Here is a 25,032-nt window from a genome sequence, read left to right on the forward strand (position 1 = left end):
GGGGTCAGCTGTCCCGGCTGGGTCCCCTCCCAGCTTCTTGTGCACCCCCAGCACTCGCTGGTGGGGTGGGGTGAGAAGCAGAAAAGGCCTTGACTCTGTGTCAGTGCTGCTCAGCAGTAACAAAAACATCCCTGTGTTATCAACACTGTTTTCAGCAGAAATCCAAAACATATGCCCATACTTTCTGCTGTGAATAAAATTAACTCTATCCCAGCCAAAACCAGCACACACATGAAGGTTCTTACCTCATTCTCAATAGTATTCTGTTTCGTAGGGCTTCCTGGAAGACCATTTCCACCACGTTACAACTTACCTTTATGCTAGCCTGGTGCTAGGAGAACTTGTGTTATTCTGCTTAGTTGATAACCCTCCCTTCTTCTCTAAAGCTGTCAACGCTCCTGTAAGTATAATGTAGCTTTACATAATATGTTGCTTCATTGCTCAAACAGGAATTTAAATTTATGGGGATACACAGGAACATGAGTATCTGGGAGATGTAAAATGCATCATTCTGTATAAAGGCTGACGGTTTTAAAAGGTAACCGGCAGAATTTGAGATAACAGTACTTTGTCTCTCTATGTATGTTTTGAAAAACTAAAAACCTCTTCTATCCATACTCGTGTTTATTTTCATTGAAACCAGTAGATAGGGCTTATATTGCTTCCCCATGCTCTCCTGTGCAGCAGTACTCTATTTGAGGTATGAGTATGGCAGAGCTCGGTGCTTCAGAAAATAAATGTCTTTGGGTATGAAGAATTATATTCTTTGTTCCTCCATCTGAGACATTATTCAAAGTCTAATTCTCCAAAGTCTCCCAATCCCATTGATCCTCCACAATACATTTACACTGTCAGGGTCAATGAATGGGGTGTGTATAACTTTTTGATTGCTTTTCCTGGGGAAGCACAGAAGGGGATTATATTCATCTGACACGTGCCCTTTTCTATATATAAATATCACCCATGTTTTTCCTCCCATCAGAATCAGTGTCCAGAAGCCAGCACCTCTTTTCTTTCCAGAATCACATACGGGTGGTTCTCTGGGTAAGAAAACACAGAAAAAGATGTGGTTTTGCTAGAATATCAGAAAAAAACAGCAGCATGAGAGAGGATGTAGATGAGAGCCAGTAGGAAATATCTCAGCCCCCAAGTTAGCTTATGCAGTGAGGATTTAAATTCTTTCTCTAGGGGTTTGAGGTATTCTCACAAGATCAAATTACGAAAATTTAACTTACTTTTCTCAAAGTAGTTCAAAACACAAATTTGTGATTCTAGATAATTCTCTTCCCCCTTCCAACTACCCCTCCAGTGCCCTCCCAATCTTGAAATAGACCTCAGCAATCTCAAAAGATCACTGTACACCAACCACAGCCCTATCTGCCTGCCAGACCTTCCCGTAACAAATTCTGGGCAAGGGGAAAATAGTGAATGAGGACATTGGCCCAGCCTGCTGCTTAGCATTCAGAAGTAAAATGATTACATACCTTGGGCCTAACGTCCGCAATGATAAGACCTCATCTGTGTTTCACTGAACTTTGTCCTCCACTGTCCAAGACCCAACTCTCAGTATGGACTAGAAATTAGGGCTTCCTGGCAATTCCTCATTATGTTGACAGAAGATAGCAAAGGAATTTGAAGCAAAACTGCTGTTCCTGAACTTTCATATTTATTCTGGGAAAGCATAGTCCCGAGTAGTGTTTTATGTAAGTAAGTCCCTATATGCTCACTGTGGTGCACTAACTTAAAGCCCAACTGTTTTGAAAACGTTATGTGCACAACAAATCCTTCTGTGCTTACCTTACAGCAGTCTGTGTGTTCCCCAGGCTTGTCTGGAAAGGCTGTCAGCAGTCCTTGGGAGTGGATGACTTGTGGCCAGTGAGGAAAGAGGACTCCTCTGAAGAAATTGTTGCCTGGGCTGAAAGAGAGTGGAAGAAGTGTCATAGCAGAAGCCAGCAGTGAGTCCTTGATCTAGAGAATGTGTCATGGGCTCAGCTAGGCAGTTTCTCTCTTGCCTCTAGATGACATAAGCAAATACGCTCACAGGTGCTGGTGTGCCATCTCAGAACAGGCTTTAATCCCCTCCATTCCCCACAGAGTGCTAGACAGACTGCTTCAGCACATATTCAGGCTCTGAACACAAGCTCTGCTAGGTGCTTCCTATCTGGATAAGAGAATGGTTGAAAGATTCAATCCCACTGAATTATTTGTCTGTTAAACAAGAAGGAGAAAAGGATAGTGTACATAAAGTGGTCCAAGTAACACTCTGCTATGAAAACTTGGGGGTCTTTACTTTTCAGTGGGTGAGCACTCAGTGCGTGAGTTCCTTTGTGCAAAATCTGACTTTAAGTGTTGAAATCTGGAGAACATCCTTCCAATCTTGGAAGCACGGAACTGTAAGTTTTTTGTGAGGGATCATTTTTTGATGAGCATTTATACTGGACATGGCACGAGACCCAGTGTGAGATATTTAATGATTTTTTTGAAAGCACGAGATCCCCAAGCTTTCTCCAATTGTAGCTAGCTTTCTCATTGTTTCTTTCTTTAGAAAAACGCAGTCTGCTACATTTAAAAAGGGTCAGAAGAGTGAAACTGGCATAGCAGAAGCTGAAGAGACAGAGGTTCTACTGCAATCAGAGCACAGTCAGAGCAGGCCCTTACTGAAAGTGTTTTGGAGCATGTTTGGAACCTATTTCCTTCTCAGCACTGTCTGCTTAGTTATCTGTGATGTCTTCTTGTTCTCCATCCCAAAGTTACTGAGGTATGTGCATATTTATAATGTATTTCTATCACATGTACAAGATTGTTGTGTGCATGAGCTCACACAGAGATGTGTAGGCCAGCACCTGCAGAGGTGGACACACAAACACATCTTTTGAAATCTCCTATTGCTGATGAAAAGAGCTGGATTGTCATTTGTGCTAAGCCCACAGTCAATTCAGTGGGGGAAAAAAAACAAACCACTGTCTAAAGCTGTGCACAGTTTCTCCACTGCTGTATTCCAACAGTGGAAAGAACAGGCTGCACTAAGCCTTTTGACAACTTTACTAGAACAGGAGCGAGTTATTTGATGGTTTTACATATCATATCATGTGCACAGGCTGTCAGCCACTTGCTGTAGTCTTAAGGCTCCGTGTTCCCTGACTAATTATAAAGAGCACATCTGTGCATCCTACGCATCTTAAATAGCTTCTTTAGTCAGTTGACATAATGCTTTGTGGATTGTGTTGATACAACACAAACCTGCATTACAGTATATTTTCAAGGGCAAAATCACTTCTTAGGTTAAGAGAAGTTCTGGAAATGTCAATGACTTCCTTAGATTATGGCTCCCAATTTGCATATTTCTGACAAATTCATGAAATTCAGGAGCCATTCTTAACACTGAAAATGAGGTCTCCCCTGAGAAGATGCTGAGATCAGAGATTGCTTCAAAACCAAGAGTGGCTAAAAATCAGGATACTATAAGACATAGGATACTCAGCAGTTTCTCCAACTCTACTGCTATTTTACTGATAAACATCAGCCAGAGAGAATACAGAAAAATCCCTGGTTTTTCTGCATTTTTGTGTGTCTGATATTTCATCAGTTCTACATGGATTCATCAACATTTTGCTCCTGTCTTGCAGCCTTTTCCTGGAGTTCATTGAAGATCAAGAAGCACCTAGCTGGCACGGTTATTTCTATGCCTTCACTATGTTCCTTTTGGCTTGTCTCCAGACTCTGTTTGAACAACGATATATGTACATGTGTCTTGTTCTGGGATTGAGACTGAAAACTGCAGTAACAGGGCTTGTGTACAGGAAGGTGAGTCTGCACCTTCCTTTTCAGCTTCATTTTTTTCTAGCCCTAGATTAGTAGTTACGACATTGTTGGTATATTGTTCTTAACATGTCAGGGGAGATGTTACTAGAAACTACTTTTAGGATGTGATTCTGTGCTATATTCATCTCTGAACAGTATGTGGGAGGTATTTTACTGTTTGTTTTTTCAGATCTTGCCTCTGAAGGAAAAGCCAAGTAAAGGAAAGAGGAAAAAGCAACATAAACTTTCTTATGCTGTAGATTATGGTTGGGAAAAGGAGTAAATTCTTCATCCTAAAGTGAAGTCACATATCCCAGGCAACAGTGTGTTTTCAGTACCTAGGATTTGACATTTTTCTCCATCTCTTCTTTTTCTTTCTTTATAAGGAAAAGAAAGTTGTTTGGTTTTTGGACCAAAGCTGTTGTTTGATGATGCCTTTCCTTTCTTCTCTACCCTGTCTAGATCCTGGTTATGTCAAGTGCATCAAGGAAAGCAGCAACAGTAGGTGAAATTGTTAATCTCGTATCTGTTGATGTCCAAAAGCTAATGGATCTGATTATCTATTTTAATGGGACCTGGCTTGCTCCTATTCGGATTATCATCTGCTTTGTCTTCCTGTGGCAGGTAAAATATGATGACAATACTTATCAATCCCTTTCTATTCTAGGTATCAAAGGAAAGAGGAGCTTTCAAAATTCTGCTTAGAGCTTTGCTGGTCTGAATAACCTGAAGTTACCATATTTTTCTTAGCTCTGTAGCATGGTGGATTCACTTTTCTTTTTAGAAGATATTTTTATTGGTACAGAATTCTTACCTGATCCTTCACTTCATCTTCTCACCTGTGTATTCAGCATTCAGTCTTTTTTAGGGAAAAGACTGTGAGTATGATTATTCTGAGCTGACTGATAAATTTCTGCCTCAAATTTTCCTCTCTTTTCAACCAAAATGTGGTAGAAAATGTGGTAGCCCAGTGCAGGCTGAGAGTCCAGTTCCAGCTCCTCAGCACAGTTACAGAACATAAAGGGGAATGGATTGAAATAGCAACTTGACGTACCTCATCCTGAAGCCTGATTACCACAAGATCAGTGAAACCGTTTGAAGCAAAGTTATATGATATTCAAAAAGAGTATTGGATACATTGAATTTCATAGGTATCAAGGAGTTTAGCAAGGAGAGAACAAAACCTGAATTATAAATAAAAGAGGATAATCTAAAAGATCCTTTTTTTCCCCTAATTCAATGTATGGCATTTTCTGAGCAGGATAAAGTCCTATTTCTTAGTCCCTGTTTTTGGCAGCACACCAAATGGGAGTATGAGCACTATAGAGACAGCTGATTCCCAGGAGCTTTCCAGAGGCGTTTGAGACCTTCCTTTGCTAACCAGGATGGACTGTGCCTTGTGCCTGGCAGGATACTATGACCTTGGAAAATTAGTAGCCATGCTATAGACTGTTGAAAAATCATCATCCCTTTTCTAGCCACGTTGACAAGCTGAATGTGGTTGCATGTAGTTGGAGCAAAATTAACACTTTGTTTGCTAGTGTTCATAGACCATTTGTGTAGAGAATACTTTTATCTCTCTGTGTGTACCAGCACTCACCTCTCTAGCAAATGTAAGCTGTCTGTAGAGAGATGTAACTAAACCATGAGAAACAAGCTCTCTATTTTGATACGCAAGTCATTATGAACCCTGGTATCCAAGAGCTGTCCCAAGAGTATGTGGCACAGTATAATGCTACCATTTCATCTCACTAGTTGATGTAAATTCAGACAAGCTGGGTTTTTTTATGCTGCAAGAATAGTTTGTTGAGGGTTTGAGTTTGTTTTTTAAACAAAACCCGGTTTTGTTTCGGGTCACTTACTTATGCCAGCCAAAAGATGTCCTCCTTAACACATCCAAGAACAGATGGGAAGAAAGAGAAATTACTTGAATTGCCAGCATGCTTCTGGATCGCTTTCAGCACTAATCTAGTTCCTAAAAGGGAAGCAAACAAATTCATCACAGCATGATGACAGGAGTTACCCTGCCTGGAGAGTTAACAATCCACAGTGCTTAGGGAGCACAATTCCCAGGAAAGGCAAAGGCAAGATTAAAGCATTAGCCATGACGGATATTAGGTATAAGTTCAAATAAGAGGGAAGGTGAACGAAAGGGAATAGAAAACAGTTGTTTCTAGTCATCACCAGAACTTCTTCCCCTTTCCTTTTCTCTCCTGGCAGCTTCTTGGGCCATCTGCCTTGACTTCGATTGCTGTATTCCTTTTTCTTTTGCCTCTGAATTTCGTGATCACCAAGAAGAGGAGTCAGTTTCAGGTACATTTTGCTTCATAAAAATGAAGTGGTTTATTGACTTGAATTATGCTAGGATACTACTTTTAAATCCAAGTTAAAGGCTGCCATGCTCTTCCACGAAAGGATCACATGGAACCCAAGGCTACTGATGATTACAGTAGGCATGCATGTTGGGGGGGAAGAGAAAAAAAAAAGGTATTGTACTGAAGCGTGTCACTAACATTCAACATCAAGTGATGGCTTAGTATTTATTATTCATGCTGACGATGACTGTCTGAAGGAACATAGGAGGATTCGAAGCATGCTAAGTTTCTTGAAGTTTAGAGTAAGCTCTTGCATGTTCAGTCTTTTATCTTGTTTACCCACCTTTTCTGTGGTTTTTTATGTATTGCCAGTAAAAATAAAGCTCTGAAGATGAAAAGCAAAATATTTCCCAGCCTGGAAGATTCATAAGCAAAACAGTATACACAGCTGAACTGCAGGAAAATTTCGTCAGAATTCATAAGGTGTTTTTTCAGAATAATTGCACCGTTAAACATTGAACCTATTAAATGATAAAACTCAAACATTTATTACAGGAGACCCAGATGAAACATAAAGATGAGCGGGCCAAACTCACCAATGCCATTCTCAGCAACATTAAAGTAATCAAACTGTATGGCTGGGAGAAAACCTTCATGGAGAAAGTGCTCGGTATCCGGAAGCAAGAACTTCAGGCCCTAAAAAGATCTCAGATTCTCTTCTCAGCATCTCTAGCTTCTTTCCATTCATCAACTTTCCTGGTGAGTGGTTCACCTTCCTACATAAAACACGTGCTATTACTTCCATTTCTGTTTGTACTCCTGTCTGGACAGATTTTTCCTGTGAGACAGCTAAAGATAATGTCTGCCCAGAGGAGCTGGTGGTCTCACAGGAGTTGCTGAGCCCCAGTGGAATCAGCCACACAGACATTTACGCTGTCCTAACAGTTCCATGGACAAGTCACCTGGTCTGGCAGTGTGCTCCAGGCAGACTGAGCCTGCTTTGCAAGAACCACCTGCAGACCTCCAGCTACAGGTTCACGGCACAGTCAGCAGCAGCACAAGCCACTTTTGCACTTGCTGTTGCAGCTCAGCCATATGTGTTTTCAATGGGAAATGGCTGTGCTTTCACCTTGCTGTGGTTGCAGCATCAAAACTTCCTTAAAGCAGAACAAACGTCAAATGATCAGACTTGGTTTTGTCACCAACGTGCAAGACTTCTGCCTATGATATTTGCAGGATGGGTACCCCGTATATGGGTGATAGCCTGGATTTAACTAAATGGGTTCCAGAGTCTTTAGGAAAAGGCCTGTCGCCCTTGAACCATTCTCTTCCCTGACTGAAGCAAATGGTTTGCTTTTCCTTTGCTCCCTTTCAGATTGCGTTTTTCATGTTTGCTGTCTACACGCTGGTGGATAACACACACGTCCTGGATGCTCAGAAGGCCTTTGTATCTTTAACACTGATCAACATTCTCAACACTGCGCACTCCTTCCTGCCCTTCTCCATAAATGCTGCTGTCCAGGTTAACTGCAGGCTATGTTCCTTTTTCTTTGGCCATAAGTGTTTTTTTACATATCATCATTAAAAGGTAGGGATTTCTTAGGGCTTTGAACGTCAGGGCTAGCTATTTAGTTGCTATTGTAAAACAGTGAAGTGCAAGGACTTGCAGCTAAAGGTACTTTGTAGTACTGTTTTTCAGAAAGGCTCCATATATTGACAAAATAGTCACCAAGAACAACTCTTAAGTCTTTTGGAGTGAATGACAAGGACCATTAGATCTCAGAGGTGCTTCCAGTTCTGTTTCTAATCACAGAAATCAGAATAGATGGAGCAAAGTCTCCATGGGAGATCAGCGGAAACCCTGCTAGCCCAGGCCAGAGAGAAAAGCAAGTCATTGACCAGTAAGAAATTGGGAAATTGCACTTCCCTCTTGCACCCCAAGAAGACTGTCACAACTCTTTATGTACAGAAGCAATCACTGGAAAGATTGCAGGAAGAATTGGAGAAAAAAGCACCAATTTCACTGTGTGAACAGAAAACACGGGGAAGAATATGGTTTTTTGCTAAGCTAAGTGGAAATAAAGGCAGTTAACATAAGGAAGAGCTGCATTTGTCCATCTAAGCCTACAGCATCTGCAACATAGCACCTAGTCATGGGTCTTAGCTTCCTTTCTATTTTAAATCTTATTCTTTTGTGTGCTTCTTCATTTCAGGCCAAAGTTTCTTTAAACCGCTTAGCAGCTTTTCTGAATCTGGACGAACTGAATCCTGAGAACTCAAGCAGAAACACTTCTGACTGTGGTAAGCTTTTGTGTTAGCATTGTTGTCTTACAAGAGGAGTAGCTTCCATTGTTCAGCTTTCACTCTTAGGGTGCCTATCATACTCGAGAGAAAAATGTTTGCCCCTTACTGTCTCTCAGGCCTATTTATTTCTAACAATGAAATCTAATCTGGTAATTAACCCCTTCTTTTCATACTTAAGGTTCATTTTATGTAATAAGGTTCATTTTATGTAATATAAATACACACTGAAACATAAAGTCACATAAATAGGGATATTTCTGTACCTACCTTTGACTTTATAAGCATTCTATTTCTCTTTATATTTTAGTACAGGCAGGTATCACCATAAGAAATGGGACTTTCTGCTGGAGCAAAGAAATTTCTCCTTGTCTTAGAAGGTACAGACTTACCCTTAGTCATCTCAATTCTGTAGGTCAGGGTGGATGCTGAATGAACTAATTCCTCAGGGCCTAAGTGAAACCAGCGTGGAATATCTGGAGGCTTCTGAGTTTGCTTCATATTTAATGTTGAATTCTAAAAATTATAAAGTCAGACAAAACGTAATCTTGCTTTTATGCTTGGGAGCACATAAATGGGAAGGTACCTGTATCTGGATGTTGCCTTAATACATGGAGACTGCTTTCTTTACACAATTTTCTTGTCCAAATATGAAATTACAGTAATTTCAGTAAAAAAAGTAGAATTGATGGTACACAGATATTATATATGACATCAGTACATGCTTATTTCAAAAGGCATTGCAGTTTTAGAGAAGAAACGGTGTTGAACAGTTCTGATGTTCAGGAATGTTTTAAATCCAGTGCTTTGGGCTGGCCTATCTCCAGAGTGGGAACCTGCGTCTCGGATCTGGGTTTGAAACTCAGATGGGGATGTGGATGAAGACTTTCTGGTTGGAGGTGTCTTTGAAGGGATGACTCATGTTCTGCTGCAAAAAGTCATCATGACAGGAAGAGTAACCCGGTGCACCTCAGGCCTCAAGTATGAAATTAGGGGGTTTAGTTGGTACATTTTTATTGCTACAAGACAATAGCAAGAATTTTGGTCATTTTCTTTTCAGGCAGTGTATCTAAGAGGTGACAATAGACTAATCTTTTCTCTATAGGATAGATCTTACCGTGCCCCAAGGCTCCTTGCTTGCTGTAGTTGGCCAGGTGGGTGCTGGAAAGTCCTCCTTGCTGTCAGCGTTACTTGGTGAGCTGGAGAAGACAGACGGCTGCGTGACCATGAAGGTAAATTTTCCCCTGAGCATTTGCTTCTAATTAGGCTGTCTTCAGGAACAGTAAGTTATTAACCAAGGCATCAAGTACTTGATGAAAACCCATTTACTGCTGAATTTTAACAAAGACTGTATGTAGCAGCCTGCATTTAATTATCTGAAGGTGCTTAAGACCTCTTGGATGAGCCTGGCTCTCAGGAATGGGAACTGGAACAGGACTTCAAAGATCCAGTTCCATTTCCCACTCTGACAGTGAGCTCAAGTGGCATTGTGGTAAATCACGTCACCTGTTTCCTTCTCTGTAAGATAATGAAAGTGCAGACTCATATTTTGTAAAGCCCTCTGAGACTTGTCAACAGTGATGATCATTCCAGATTTCTATAAAGCTAACTGGGAGAGTTTTTCTTCAAAGACGGGTCCCCACAGTGTCAGGTTGAGCTTATGAAAAAGATTGTGAACATTCTTCCACTTCCATTTTTATAGGGCACCGCAGCTTATGTCCCCCAGCAAGCTTGGATACAAAATGCTTCAGTGGAAGATAATATTCTCTTTGGGAAAGAGATGGATGAAACATGGTTCAACAGAGTGATAGATGCTTGTGCACTGCAACCTGATTTGGAGAGCTTCCCTGCAGGGCAGAAGAGTGAAATAGGAGAGAAGGTACTGGCTTAGGTTTATATTTTGACCAACTTTTCCATGAGTAGCTACAACTTTGGGCGTCCTGCTTAAAACACCTACAAAAGGACTAAACTTGCAGGAGGCAGATGCTCAGTAATTTCTGAAAAGTCGGGCCATGATTTAACGGGGTTTGAAGCCCACCTCCTGACAGTTAACCTAACCAGAGATACGAGAGATGCTTAAGCCAAAATCAACAAATCCAGGTCATTCCTGGGTCCTCTTTTGCAGGAGAGTGGAGTTGCTCAATAGAATCTGCCTCTGCATCTCAAGAGCCCTATTTGGAGAAAGGGAGAGAAGCACTGATTTAAAAATAAGGAAGTCATAAAACCTCAGTGTGAAATGGAGCCAACAGTTGCCAAATATGCTGTAGCTTTGGAATAAACAGTGTCAATACATTTTTACAGGGAATAAATATATCTGGAGGGCAGAAGCAAAGAGTGAACCTTGCTCGTGCCGTATACCAGAAGGCTTCGATTTACCTTCTAGATGACCCCCTCTCGGCTGTTGATGCCCATGTTGGACAGCACATTTTTGAACATGTTCTTGGACGCAATGGCTTACTGAAGGACAAGGTGTGTTATAAATCCTGAACTGTAAAAGATCGCAAAATGTATGCAATTATCAGGGCCCTGAAACGTTTCCAGTAAGGTGGGTTACTCACTGTATCAAAGACTCCCAAATTCTTTTTTGCTAGTGGCAGCAGGTACTACCGTTAACAACAGTGGAAGTGGAATGGGTAGCCTCTGCAGTCCACACAGCACATGGAAGTCCTGCAGTGAATCTCACCTAAGAGGCGGAAGACTGAAAAGTTAGGTTCTCCTGAAAGACTGTCTTAATCCTCATGCAAACCACGTGCCTAGTTCCAGCCTTACTTCTACAGCAAGCTTATAGTTCTTTGGTTTTCCGTCGACATTATCCTTCTCCCTTTTTGAGATTTACTTCTAGTATAATTAGGAAGAGCTGTCTGATCTCTTCCAGCTCATTGTATCTTATCATAACGTCTAATGCTATCACTTTTGAATAGTTCAGTGGCACCTTTACAGTTCTCATCACCCTAATGGTCATCACTTAAATTTCAGTCTTAAAATCCATGTTAAACACTTCTCTTCCATTCTTTTTTGCATTGGTTGTGTTTTGTTATTCCTTGGTATTTCTCTGCTGTCAAGCAATCTGGATAATAAATGTGGTTACAAGAGAAGGGATGCTACAGCAGCTCTGTTTGTTTCATGGTATAAATTGCCTACAAATACTTGATTCAATTTCACATTGTAGAAGGAAAATAGGTAATTTCTTTCATTAGAAAGTCCAATTAAAACAGACATGTCTGATTACAAATACCTTTCTCTTCATGTGTAGATTGGTTGCAAGTATCAGAATGTAATTATTGTATTGAAACATAGAAAGACTGGCAAAGAAAGAAGGTATCAGACTTAAGCAGTACTCAGAGGGCTTGATTGTATATTAGAAATACATGACATACCAATTTTTTATCTAGGGAAAAATTACTTTTCTTATGTCCTTCCCTACATGCAGTTATCTGTGCAAATATGCTCAGAAATTTAAATGACAAGGAGCTGCACTCTAACTCCATTCAGGGTGATGAAGATTTCAAGCACAAATTTGATTGTGAAATACTGATATCGGTGACAATAAATGTGACATACTATTCAATTAACATCATTCTACTTAAGAGCTTCAGCCTGAGGGGAATTAACAACACGAAACTGGTCAGTGAGCCAAGCAAAAGGTCCGCCTACGCACAGGGTGCTAGCCTGGGACTAGCCATCCTCACTCTTCTATGCTGTGCGTGACACAAAGCAAGTTGATTCACCCCTCCCGCTCCCAAGTTCTGCACTTTCAAAATGAGCACAAAGCTGTGCTGCAAAGATAAACTTCATCAAAGAGAGAGTCAGAAGTAATAGGAATAAATAACAAAAATATCTCCAAGTTAGTAAAAATCATAGCTCACACTGAGTACATGTCTGTCTTCAGAAGACAGCTGACTGCAACAGCTCGAGTGAGCAGGGAAACACCAGAACAATTGTAACTGTTTTCTCTTTATTCAAGCAGACTCGTGTGCTGGTGACTCACACAATCAACATTTTGCCTCAAGTGGACAACATTGTTTTGCTGGTGGATGGAACGATCTCAGAAATTGGTTCCTACCAAGAACTTTTCCAGAGAAATGGGGCCTTTGCAGAATTTCTTCATTCACACATTGCTGCAGAAGAGAAGGCAGGCGCTGGTTTTCCAGGTAACCCAAATGAGTTGGAATCATTCTTCCTAGTTCTATCAGTCAGTTGTTTCCTTAATATTATACTTAACATTAAAGAACGGGGGGGTGGCCTGCTGCTGTTCACAGTTGGGAAGAGAGAAAAGAGAATAAAACTGGAAAAGCCAGTCTTACATTTGTTCTATTATGGACATTTAAAGCAGACATCCAATCACAGTAAGCTGTCACTTTGTGTGGGGAAAAATATGCCTGTCAAATTAGCTTACTCATCACCTTAAAATTGGTTCTTGAATAAACAGTTCCATCTTAGTAGACAAAAATCATGCAGTAAACAGAATTACCCACTATACGTGCTATTCTTCAAGCCTCACCTTGATATTTCTACCCTTAACAATTCTTTGTAATGAATCTTTCTTCCATATTACCAGTCTCTCAAAGGCTATACAGGACAAAATGGGATTCTAAAGCATTTAGAAGAAAAAATGCATTTATTTCACAGCTATAGGAGACACCAAAGGCACCATCACCTCTAGAAACGGTCCATCACAGGAGAGGCTCTTTAGGTAAGCTTAAAGCTGTCTCAGACACTGAAGAACTTGCTCCAAAAACCCATACAAGCTTACGTGGAGGCTCCGAGTATGATACAGGTTTGGGATTGATCTGTAAATTAATAATAAGAGCAAACAAGCAAAACTCAAGAATAGGTAGGAAACTGCTCTTGAATGTGGATGTTGACTAACATTTTCTCCATATTTCACAAGGAGGCAGAATTTGTTCAGAGCTCACGTACAAGGCATGTTGATACATTTGCTTGCTGTTCACTTCCCAGTGGGGCTGTGGGGCTGTAAGGTCCGACTCATTTCAAACCAGCCACAGCTAGTGAATGCTTAAAGCCTCTGTTTGTTAATAGCTTGACAGAGCCCCGTGCCTGTGATAAATATGGACAATGGTTGGGGTCACTCTGGAGGACCCCGAAAACTGCAGCCCTCAAAATAGGCATGAATATAGGGGTGGATGGGTAAGGAGATCCAGCTTTAAAATATGCATTGCCTTGGCTAAAAATTGAAAGGATTTTTGTTTTCTTTATGAAGTGATGATTCAGTCAAATCTTCTGCTATGGGAAGGGAGGTCATTCCTGTAAGTCAAGACTGTACCACTGCTGCAGCCACCAAAGGAAGATTAACCAAGGGAGAGAAAACTCAGCATGGCAGGGTAAGCACAGCACCTTCTGTAAAGACAAGGACACATACCATGGGTTTATTACTGACCCACTTGAGGAAAGAGATCCTGAATCAAGAGTTGACCTGAAGGGGGGAAAGCACGCTGAGGCAATCAGCGTGAGGTGGTGGTAAGGGACAGAAGAGGACGGATTATAAAGGACTTGTGATCTTGAGTCTGTCCACAGACTCTTGAGGCTGGTGGGAAGGGGCAAAGAGGCACATCACTTCTCATTGTGCCCAAGGGAAACACCTCAAAAGGCTGAGGCAAGGAGGGTACTGTGAAAGGAAAGAAACAGACGTGGGATTCCAGCTAGAAGGAGTCGGGCATGAATGAGGTACATATTCAGGGCACATTGTAGCAGCAGTAAAACGTGGGGAGGAAACGAATACCTGAGGCTACACACTGGTACTGAGAAGAGATGAGAGTAAGAAGTCTGACACCCCCCAGAGGGGGGCTGCTCTTCCCCTGGAGAAGCACAGTATTGGCCGGACTGGGATTCTCCTCACCTCTGCCGATCAGCAGTTAACTCACACAAGCAGTCAGCAGGATACATGATAGTTCTCACTCACACCAACAACAAATGAAAACCACTGCCTGGCATAAGGAAAGCCTTATGTGCATTCCAGCAGTAACACGAGCCTATTGCAATAACATTCATAAGTTGATAATAATCACTCATTAACACCATGGATTTATTTAAGTATGGCTTCATTATTCATCCATGAGGAAAACGAAAGAATTAACATGGTTGCTATGGCCCGTGACATATAACTGAGTAAGTATGCCATAATAAATCATTCCTTGTTTCAGAGGTGCTTTTCCTTGCTAACAAACTTGATCCTCCCAACCTCTTCTCCTATTTTTCCCCCCAATTGTTTCGCTCTAGGTTAATACTTCGATTTATGCAGCTTACCTGAAGGCAACAGGCTTACCGCTGTGCGTGTGCATCATTCTGTTGTTCACATGTCAGCAAGCCGTGTCATTTTCTCGTGGTTACTGGCTCAGCATATGGACAGATGACCCTGTTCACAATGGGACACAACAGCACACAGAGCTGAGAGCTGGAGTCTTTGGTGCACTAGGAGTCGTTCAAGGTTCGTTTAACTTGCCCACCTAATTCTTTGTATTTCCATCTCCCTTTCCCATATCCAGGATGTTTTCTCAGAATATAAACAAGTGCATACCCACGGGCTCTTAGCCTCCTGGGCTTTTGGCACCAGCCCTAGAGGTTTGGCATGGGACCGAAAACTACAGGCTCTGACGCACAGAGAGGATTTCTAAGGGATCTGAACAATATTTCCGGTGTTACAGCCTGAAGTTCTACTTCATGGTATGCTAGAAGTAGTCTCCTGTGCCTTTCAGCAAACCATGACGAATAGTGTCTTCCTCTATATTTCCTGCTGGAACTAAATGACCTGAGCCCCTAAAAAACATTCAGCAATGGAAGAACTACAACATCCTTATTTTTCTATCCTGCCCCCTTGTATCCAACATCTTCTGCATATCTTTCTTCCTCTTATCCCTTTCCATTCCTCCAATATAAATTAATCATATCAAAGTGCAAGCGGTGGCTCTTCTCCATGCTGAATTAAATCTTGGTTTAGGTCTTCTGAGTGTAAAGAGAGAGAAAAAGAAGAACTTGTGGAATTCTACATTTCTTTAAATCTTTCTCTTTAAAAATGGCCACAATTCTTTCAGTCACTCTTTAAAAAAAAGAAAAATCACTTGTTTTAGGACAGAAATCAAATCTGGAAAAATGTCAGCCCAAGTGACAAAAGATTGAGAAAGCTTTGAACAAGTTGAAAAGAGTGGGAAGGGTTGGGTACCCTTCTGTGCTAACAGTGAGTCTGTAGGCAGGAAACCTAAGACTTTGAATAATTCAAAGTAATTCCAGTCAAGCTCATTTTGTGAAGAATAAAGAATTTGTCCTGTGGGTTTAAGTTGCTGAATCCATGGCCCCGTCAAGTTTGCTTAGAAGGTCTTCCGCCCCTCTGTAACTACCCTAACAGAAAAGGTAGTCTACCCTGCAGTTCTGAGGCTTGGCTTAATTGCTACCAAAGAGAAAGTCAACTCCTTTCACTAGTACAGCATGCACAGTACTAACTGAAAATCATGATCTCGCAAAAGGGAACTTCAAGGTGAGTTTGTTCAGACTTAGTAACAATTATTATCTTTTATATTACAGCCCTTGGCAGATTTGCCTCCACAGCAGCCGTCCTTCTAGGTGGCGTGTTAGCATCACACAAGCTGTTTCTGCAGCTGCTGAGGAGCGTTGCTAGATCCCCAATGGTCTTCTTTGAGCAAACACCCATTGGAAACTTGCTGAACCACTTCTCCAGAGAAATGGATGCTATTGATTCTGTCATCCCTGACAAGCTGAAGTCCTTGCTGGGATTCTTGTTCAACTTGCTGGAGATCTACCTTGTGATTATAGTGGCTACACCAAGAGCAGCAATGGCTATAGTGCCCCTGACTGTTCTTTATGCTGCATTCCAGGTAGGAACTCAGAGAGATACACAGACAGGAGAGGCTGAAGCAGCATAGCCGTGTCCCTGCAGAAAGCCTCCTTCCATTTCTTAGGAGTGGAGACGTGCAGAAACTAGTTTCATGATCTTGAATCGCATCTGAACAAGAGTAATGTTAGTGGCTCTTTCCACATCACCTCAGCCTTCCAAAGCATCCCAGAGACCTCACAAAGAGGGTTGTGCTTTTCTGATGTCCAGATCAAATCCTACCTACAGCTATACTCCTTGTCTCCATTAGTGTAAATGCAATATTAAGACCAAAAGCGTTTTTCCTTTCCTCCAGAATTCCTACCCTGCTTTTTAATATATCCACGTATGCCATGCAGCTCTCCCATTGGGCTCTGAAACCTCAAATGCTTTGTCAGCTAAGACTGAACATGAGGGAAGGGCAGGTAAGGGTGCAAGTACGCCTCTGTTCTCCATCAAGCAAAGGGCTGGTCTATAGGAGAAAGTAAGTGTGAGTTTAGAGGCTTTGCAAGTTCGGATTACCCTGGCTTCTTTGCATTAACTAACCATGGGGTTATTCTTCATGAAGATAGGACATAACACAGGCAGAAACGCTACCTAACCTTTTAAGGACATCTCCTACCTGTACATTAGATTTTATAACACCAGAATAGTACATACTATTGCACTTGTTGAGCCCTTCCCAAATTTTCTGTGGAGCACCTCCATGCAGGCGTAAACCTTCTAATCACTTCCCCTTCCATTTCCCTTCGTACCAGCATTTCTATGTCACCACCTCCTGCCAGCTGAGACGCATAGAGGCTGCCAGCAGGTCACCCATCTACTCCCACATTTCAGAAACTTTCCAAGGGAGCAGTGTGATCCGTGCTTACAAGGACCAGGAGAGGTTTATTTTGAAGAGCAATTTTCTAGTGGATGAGAATCAGCGAATATGCTTCCCTGGAGCAGTTGCTGACAGGTACAAATCTGCAGTGTAAAGAAAATAGTTTATTCCCATGGCTTTGGTGAGTGGAGATGGCTGCTCTTGGGGCTTGGGTGGAGGTGCACAGAAGATGAAACAGTGGTGCAGTGTTTTGGGGGTAGGGTAGCCTCTTTCATTATTACTCGCACTGCGCCCCTCTCTGGCAACATGCCTCTCACACAACCAGTATGCTCCCATCTCTGTTGTGTGGCTAGGCACACACACATGCTGACACAGCTAGAGGTATCACTTGGTGTCCAAAATGCAGGAAGCTGTAGTATGTGCCTGGTGAGGCCCATCATCACATGACAGAGTGCATGAGGCATGCAGAACCCATCAGACAATAGAGCCATCAGCCACCAGTCATGAAACAGGTGAGGAGTACCAGAAGGAGTGAGAGATGTTAGACCAGCTCATCCAAGAAGCTGTGTGCTGGCTGCTGTCATCCAACAGGCCTTGGAGAAAATCCTAACAGAGACGATAAGCCAACCAGTTTGGACAGACTGGAGCCATTAATGAGCTACAAGGTGGCTGGATAAGAGCAAGCAGGGCGTGACAAGAACTTTGTTGAGCACCCTGTACCCCAGCAGCTCCGCAAGTGTTTTGCAAAGTCATCATAGATGCTGTTGAGAGAAAGGAAGAGGGCACCCAGCAACAGCCCTGTACTCTCCTCCTCTTGCAGGTGGCTTGCAACAAACCTGGAGTTTCTAGGCAATGGCATCGTGTTGTTTGCAGCACTATTTGCAGCAATGGGCAGAACAGATCTTAGTCCAGGAACTGCTGGCTTCTCCATTTCATGTGCTCTTCAGGTAACTCAGCATTGAAGTAATACCATGCTTACCTTTCATCAAAAGCAACTTGCATTTTAATTTCTGCTACCATTTTAATTTCTAAGAAATTATGAACTATTTCTGTGGCTTTCTAGGTGCCTTCTCCTACCAAACCCTGCTGTCATTGCTGAAACCCAGAGCATCTGGAGCACATGGCCCCTTAGAGAGAATGAACCTGATAAACATAAGCACCAGCTATCTTTGTCCTCCTGCATATGAACTCATACTTCAGTCACAGCATGCTCTGAGCAACTGAAGCATGGTCTTCAGTGTCTGTCTTACCTGCTTGTAGACTAGTTACACAGCAACCTAAGAAATAGTCACACTATGTTTTAGCACCCAAGTCAGTAGCATTTCATTCTCTATAAACTTGCTAAGAAGAAGCTATGGGGGGAGCTGGCTAGGCTCTTTAAACACGGCTTTACAAACTTTCACAAGGATCCATGGTTATTTTTTAGCCTTTTAAGGGATGATTTCTCGAGTAATTAGCTGATGAGGAGGTCTTAACACTAAGACAAAGTACCAGATACCTCACAAGTACAGGTCAAAACTTACTTTATCTGCCCAAATGCTTCTGTTTCTGCTAGATAACTGGTGTTCTGAACTGGATGGTGCGCTCCTGGACAGAAATAGAGAACAACATTGTTTCTGTGGAGAGAGTGAGAGAATACTTGAGGACTCCTAAGGAGGTAGCTAACAAACTATTGACCTTACTAGTGGAGGTGAACATCTCTGCAAACTAAACGAGTAATTTTTCTGTTCCACCTGGACAAACCCCCTAGTTTTCCCTGTCTAAAAGGCCAGTTATGTTTCCTTTAAAGAACTGCAGCATTTGGTTTTTATCCAAGTGACTAGGCTTGTTTTATAACCTCTGATCATCGTTATTTCCTTAAGAGAGTTAAGCATTAGATTGCCATTAAAATAGCCTCACTTGGTAACAGTCATGGAATGAGCTGTAGTTTCTGCCCATATTTGGAGTATGTATTTATTGTGCGAGTTCAGATGCAACTCTCCGATAACTGATGGCTGCTAGATAGCCTTTTAGCCACTAAAAGTCTCCAGTGCAATCATTTTTGTTCTGTAATCTTTATTTCTCCATATGCTGATCTAAGATCCTACTAAAGGGGACTTTCACAGTCCTGTTTACAGGGGCGTATAAATCTTTTTTTTATTGAACCACTCAGTGTCAGAACTCTGACATGCAAACAAATGTTTATCCCCATTTTCGGTTAAGATGATTGGCATCTTTGCACAAAATGAAAAGTCAACATTTGCAATATGAAAGTTAGAGGCCTTTTGTCTTTTGGAAACAGTAAACAGATCAGGGGAATTTGGCACAGATGTCTTCATAAGCTTCCTGTTTCAGTATGGCCAGTTGATTTGGTAATTAAAATCAGCTTTATACATTGCTGTTTGTTTTCATCTATTTAGGCACCCTGGACTCTGAATGGCAAACTTCAAGGTCAAGTTTGGCTCACTGAAGGAAGAATTGAATTTAGAAACTATAGTTTGCGATACAGGCCAAATTTGGACTTGGCACTGAAGCATGTCAATCTAACCATCAATGGGCAAGAGAAGGTAGGCAAAGCCACTTGTTTCAGAAGAGCTACAAAGTGTGAACAGTGCTTTGCAGTGATCAGATCTGGGCAGATACAGTCCCTGCCCTACACCAAGGTATAGTAACTTGTAAGCGTGAAAGCTGCGGTAAGGTATGAGCCCATCTATCACACTGCACACCTCTTCTAGTACAAAGTAGTGTTTCCAGGATTGCTGCATACAGTAGATGTTCTTCTGAATGAAATTTCATTTCACAGAGGGTTAGCAGAGTTACAGCAAAGGAATTTTACTTTTTGAATCTAATGCCACATCAAGTCCCTGTTCTAGCTGCTGAGTCTTATAGTTACTCTTCCCACCAAAGGCTTTCAAGATTCCTTCTCGTACAAAACAATTACAAATTATAAACAATTCCTTTTAAGAACGTATTGCTAGACTACGTGAATCTTGAACAGCCCTGAAGATTTGATCCTGCAAAGCTGTCTCTTGTCAAAAGGCCAAGAGGAACTACATGACAGGTCTGTCCAACTGTGGAAAACGATCAACATCAAAACCAAAAGCTTTCCATTGCACTTTACAGATTGGCATAACTGGGAGAACAGGAGCTGGGAAATCTACTCTTGCTGTGGGATTGCTGCGATTAGTGGAAGCTGCAGAAGGAGCGATCCTAGTTGATGGACTAGATATTGCTCAACTAGGTCTCCATGACCTTAGAACAAAGATAACTGTCATTCCCCAGGTATGAAATTAATTTCCAAAATGCTTCAGCAGTGTTGTAAGTCTTAACACCTAGGAAGGGTTTATAAAGATTCTGTGAGAGGAGGGACATGCAGAAATTTCAAAGTTGGAAATAACCTCTATGCCACGCTAGTCTCCCATTCAATATAGCATTAGTCACAGATTTGCACCCAGCCGGGAAAACTGGAGAGCTCATTTTTATAATTCATTTCAGGAGTTGTTTGTACTGTCTCTGTGCTCAGGATCCAGTTTTGTTTTCTGGCTCTCTAAGAATGAATCTCGACCCATTAAACCAATACACTGATGCAGACATCTGGACAGCTTTGGAACTGACTCAGCTCAAGAACTTTGTTGCAGATTTGCCGGATCAGTTGGAATATAAATGCACTGACCAAGGGGAAAACCTAAGGTACCTTATCTGCAGAAAGACAGTGGCAGGGCAGTGCCAGCCCGTGGGCTGGGAGAGCATCGAGCTAGTGGGACAAGGAGTCTAATTAATTTTTTAAAAATAAAATTTTTAAAAAATGGTTCCCAGACAGCAAATTGCTGCATTATTGTCCTGTTTAGCAGCATGAAATCAAGTCATAAGACACCGAGTGGAAGACCTTTGAGACTTAATCATTGTGGTGGCTTGTGTTTGTGCAGTACTTAAAACACTGGAATCCTGTTCCAAGTGCAGATCTCCTGGGTGCTATAGTAATACACTCCCTTCATTTCCTTAGGTTGTTTCATGCTGTTACCTGCAGTGCCACCAGCCTCAATCACCCTTTCAGGGAAAGGGAACAATCACCTTTTCATTACTATTTTCAAATTAGTCATGTATTCTGACCCCAGTTTATACTGGGGTATAATACTGCTCTCAGTTTACCATCCCTTTTCTTACTTGCAGCACTGGTCAGAAACAGCTGCTTTGTCTGGCCAGAGCACTTCTTCGGAAAGCCAAAATCCTCATTCTAGATGAGGCCACAGCAGCAGTAGATTTAGAAACTGATCTTCAGATTCAATCCACCCTGAGGGCTCAGTTCAAAGACAGCACAGTGTTAACAATAGCTCACCGGATAAACACCGTCATGGACTGCGACAGGTAATATCTTCAGCCGCTTTCCTAAGGAGGAGGGAAGACACAGGCAACCTGTGTGAACTAGACAAACCACAGAGTGTTAGTGAACAGCAATTTCATTTCTGTCCTTTTCTTGTTTAACCCTCAAAGCTTTGCTTTAGAAATTGTAGGAGCTATCTTATATCAGCTAGGCACCAATAGGTTAATCAAAGATCATTTATTCCCAGATGATGCATTTCATGCTGTGTCATACATCTTTTTCCCCCACTGACAGCAAAAGCATGGCTACAGGTCTTTACTTCATCCTAAAATCATAAAGCTAAAATACACGTTCATAAATCTTACTCCAGTCTCAGTTGCCACAAAACTCTCCTCCCGCAAACTCAGTACTTGAATAGTCACTCATCAGAAACCTGTTTCTATCCCACAGCTGTTTCCCAGCTGGAAAGCTGCAGGAAAGCTTGGTTGAATAACAAGCAAGTACTGAAATTCATTTTAGAGATAAGTAGAAATAACTAAGTTTATTACAGCTGCTGGTGTATCCCCAAGCTTACACTTCTGTTTTAATGTTCACAGAATTTTGGTCTTGGAAAACGGTCGCATAGCTGAATTCGATACTCTGGAACACTTAATAGCTCAGAAGGGACTGTTCTACAGACTGATGGAAGAATCAGGCCTTGCATGACTCACTCATGGAGTGTACCATAATGCCACCACTATCAGGAATAATTGATCTCGTAATTGAGTTATCTTGGTTTCACGCTAAAATGCCTGACACTCAACCAAATCTTGTTTGAGCTATAACTGCAGTGAGTAGACGTGCCATGGTTTAACTCCAGCCAGCAACTAAGCCCCACCCAGCCGCTCGCTCACTCCCCCCACAATGGGATGGGGGAGAGAATCGGAAGGGTAAAAGTGAGAAAACTCGTGGGCTGAGATAAAGACAGTTTGACAGGTAAAGGAAAAGCTGCACATGCAAGCAAAGCAAAACAAGGAATTTTCAGCCATCCAGGAAAGCAGGGCTCCATCACGCGTAACGGTGACTTGGGAAGACAAACGCGATCGCTCCGAACATTTCCGTAGGAAACTTAACAATTCCATTTTCATTATGTTTCCAGATACCAAAACCTCACTCTACTGTTGAAAATGAGCCGGTCAGAACTTAACCGCCTTGTTGCTTTTATGGTATAAAAGCAAACAAGCCAAAAGAAAAAGACCACAGCATTTCCAATTTATACTATAAATGGAGCCCAAATATACTGCCATACTTAAAGATTACACAGATTATTTTTAAAAGCCAACAAGATTTTATGGACAGCAAGCAAGAATTTAACTGGTAGCAAGCAAACTTAACTGTTCACAGCTTGTCCTAAGTTCCAGGCAGAAGAAATTTAGTGTTTTGCCAATGTCTTAAGGACCAGTCACCTGAGCACTGTTCTTACACAGATAGGGTGGACTCAAGGCAGCAGCTGGATCTCGTCACCCGAAGTGCACAAACACGGGGGGAATAGGGAAGAGGAGGTGGGATGCCACTAAGCATGAGAGCACGCGGCTGCCTGTGGGCTGCCTGTTGTCGCAGCTGGGGATCGGATCCACTCTATCTCCTTCCGTGTCAGCTTTGGAGGGGGCCCGAGTGAATCACGCTGTGAGAGGGCTGACAACCGAGGAAGAGAGCCAGCTTAGACACGGGCTCGCTGATGCAGGAGAGAGTAACTTGGCTGGGAGTGGGCAGCAGAGCATCATTCCTTCTGCTTGAAGGCTTGGAGCAGCCCTGCTGCCAAATACCAGTTGGTCACAGTGGAGCATGTCCAAACACCGACACCAACATTTTCGAATTGAATTTGGCCACAAGGAATTTGCGTGGTGGAAAGCGTCCTCCTCTGATCCCTGCAGTGCGGCAGTCTGACGGATGGGGAAAATAGCAGGGACTCACCTGTCGACTTGGCAGTTCATTCCTGGTTTCTCTTCTTGAGTGCAAGTTTGCCTCCTGCATATGCCACCCTGGCACCACAGAGCCTCTGGCATGGTCATCTTTCAGATGTTACTTTAACAAACCAAAACGACAGCTGAAAGCAAAGCCTTCCTGGGCTTCATGCAGTGCCAAGGTGCTGTGGTCGGAGCTGTCCCCAAGTCTCTCCTCAGGAATCGCATCAAGAAAATGTGACAAACAAATCACACTGTGAGATACTGCTGTTTACCGTGACTTTCGTTAAAGCACTTCGTTTTCTAGAAAGCTGAAATAAAAATAGAATCAAGTATTGAAATGGCTCTCTTCAGTAAGCTAAAGTAAATACAGTATAAAAAGGAGCAACGGGGGGGATGGGAGAGTTCAAACTGGCAAGAGTCAACCCAGACCAGCAAAACCCAGCAGTTTCTTCTCCGACAGCTGTTCAGTAGTCTCTTCACCCATGTTAAGAGCAGTTAACAGTGTCTGCTGGACAAGCGCCTAAGATACCAAAGTCCAGTTCCTGCTGCCCAAATACCAGGAAAGAGGCGATTTTTTTTTCCCCTCTGCTCTCTCCAAACCTCACTCAAGGGCAGAGACACACACACACACCCCCCCCCCAAACAACAGATACAAGTTACGAGCACTCTAAAGGTTTATCAATGGGTCTCAAAACCAGGAGCATTTAGAACTAGTGAGATAAGTTAGGTATTTTTTCTTAACTGAGGTCAAAGAGAAACAGAAGTGCCCACGTTGCTGGGTAATCCTGAAACAGACATCTTTTAGCATACCATAATCTCTGATATAAACATCTTTTAAAATGCTCACTTTCCGTTCCTAAGTTGGTAATGAAGTGAGAAGGCAACAGAAGGCAAAAATAATCAAAACATACTTTCACACTGGTAATCTTTGAAAGGGCACAGTTTTGCTGTTGGCTTGCATAAAGTAAGAGCAAGCAAAAATACCATCAGCTTTCACACGTCAAGCTGTGCTGAAAGGGCAAAAGGAGAGGAATTCCCAAAATTACATGTGGCAAAAAAAACGTGTTTCAGATGAGCCAGAGTCCCCAACTTCATGTCCAAGTGGTACTGTAAATAAGTGAGAAATTGGGAGCTCAAGTCTCACAAAAAAGTTAATAGTCATCACAAGGAAGTTATGTGAAGTTGGTTAAAGCAAAATGTATAAAGGAGTTAATACTTGGGAGATACCACCCTCTCTTGAAAATCTGGTTTAAGGAACAGAAAGCGGTGTTTAAAAGGACCGGTCTGCTGGGTCTTTGCAAAGGTATTTCTTCCTAGATTCAACTATTGGATTGAATTATGCAGTTACCATAAGAGGTAACTACAGCAGGCTCAGAACTATGCTAACAGCCTATTTCGTAAGTTGCTCTGAAGAAATTTTAAATAGTAAGAAATAAAAGTCTGTCCAACACCGCCAGTAATCTGAACGTCTAGAGCTGATCCAGAGGAGTGCCTGGACTTGCCCCATCTACACTGCTGCAGCATTCATTTTTAACAGCTGTTGTGCAGCATTAAGTGCAACGTACACAGAGCAGTTGTGTTTAGCTCAGCGTTAGCTACCCACTCAAAGTCCAAATAAAATCCACTAATCTAAAGAGGGTTTATTGACATCTCATAGAATCATAGAATCATTAAGGTTGGAAAAGACCTCTAAGATCAACGAG

At 42.1% G+C, this 25,032-nt stretch overlaps 1 protein-coding gene across 1 annotated transcript in view; it reads left to right on the top strand.

Moving 5' to 3' along the window:
* The window catches only part of LOC103900910 (multidrug resistance-associated protein 6), a 25,906-nt gene extending 3,818 nt beyond the window's left edge, over positions 1-22,088 (top strand). Inside the window, exons 5-31 of the mRNA XM_019472660.1 lie at positions 275-400; positions 983-1,044; positions 1,824-1,955; positions 2,546-2,758; positions 3,627-3,804; positions 4,264-4,425; positions 6,022-6,114; positions 6,672-6,875; positions 7,492-7,638; positions 8,330-8,417; positions 8,728-8,797; positions 9,523-9,649; positions 10,120-10,296; positions 10,719-10,886; positions 12,385-12,568; positions 13,047-13,110; positions 13,639-13,759; positions 14,655-14,862; positions 15,954-16,264; positions 17,019-17,218; positions 17,904-18,030; positions 18,639-18,740; positions 19,483-19,629; positions 20,186-20,344; positions 20,586-20,752; positions 21,233-21,427; positions 21,980-22,088. Coding sequence (XP_019328205.1) covers positions 275-400; positions 983-1,044; positions 1,824-1,955; positions 2,546-2,758; positions 3,627-3,804; positions 4,264-4,425; positions 6,022-6,114; positions 6,672-6,875; positions 7,492-7,638; positions 8,330-8,417; positions 8,728-8,797; positions 9,523-9,649; positions 10,120-10,296; positions 10,719-10,886; positions 12,385-12,568; positions 13,047-13,110; positions 13,639-13,759; positions 14,655-14,862; positions 15,954-16,264; positions 17,019-17,218; positions 17,904-18,030; positions 18,639-18,740; positions 19,483-19,629; positions 20,186-20,344; positions 20,586-20,752; positions 21,233-21,427; positions 21,980-22,088 — 4,041 coding nt within the window. The remainder of the gene's footprint in view (positions 1-274; positions 401-982; positions 1,045-1,823; positions 1,956-2,545; positions 2,759-3,626; positions 3,805-4,263; positions 4,426-6,021; positions 6,115-6,671; positions 6,876-7,491; positions 7,639-8,329; positions 8,418-8,727; positions 8,798-9,522; positions 9,650-10,119; positions 10,297-10,718; positions 10,887-12,384; positions 12,569-13,046; positions 13,111-13,638; positions 13,760-14,654; positions 14,863-15,953; positions 16,265-17,018; positions 17,219-17,903; positions 18,031-18,638; positions 18,741-19,482; positions 19,630-20,185; positions 20,345-20,585; positions 20,753-21,232; positions 21,428-21,979) is intronic.
* The last annotated feature ends 2,944 nt before the right edge of the window (positions 22,089-25,032 follow it).

This window comes from Aptenodytes forsteri, unplaced genomic scaffold, assembly GCF_000699145.1.
Source record: "Aptenodytes forsteri isolate BGI_AS27 unplaced genomic scaffold, ASM69914v1 Scaffold84, whole genome shotgun sequence".
Lineage (NCBI taxonomy): Eukaryota > Metazoa > Chordata > Aves > Sphenisciformes > Spheniscidae > Aptenodytes > Aptenodytes forsteri.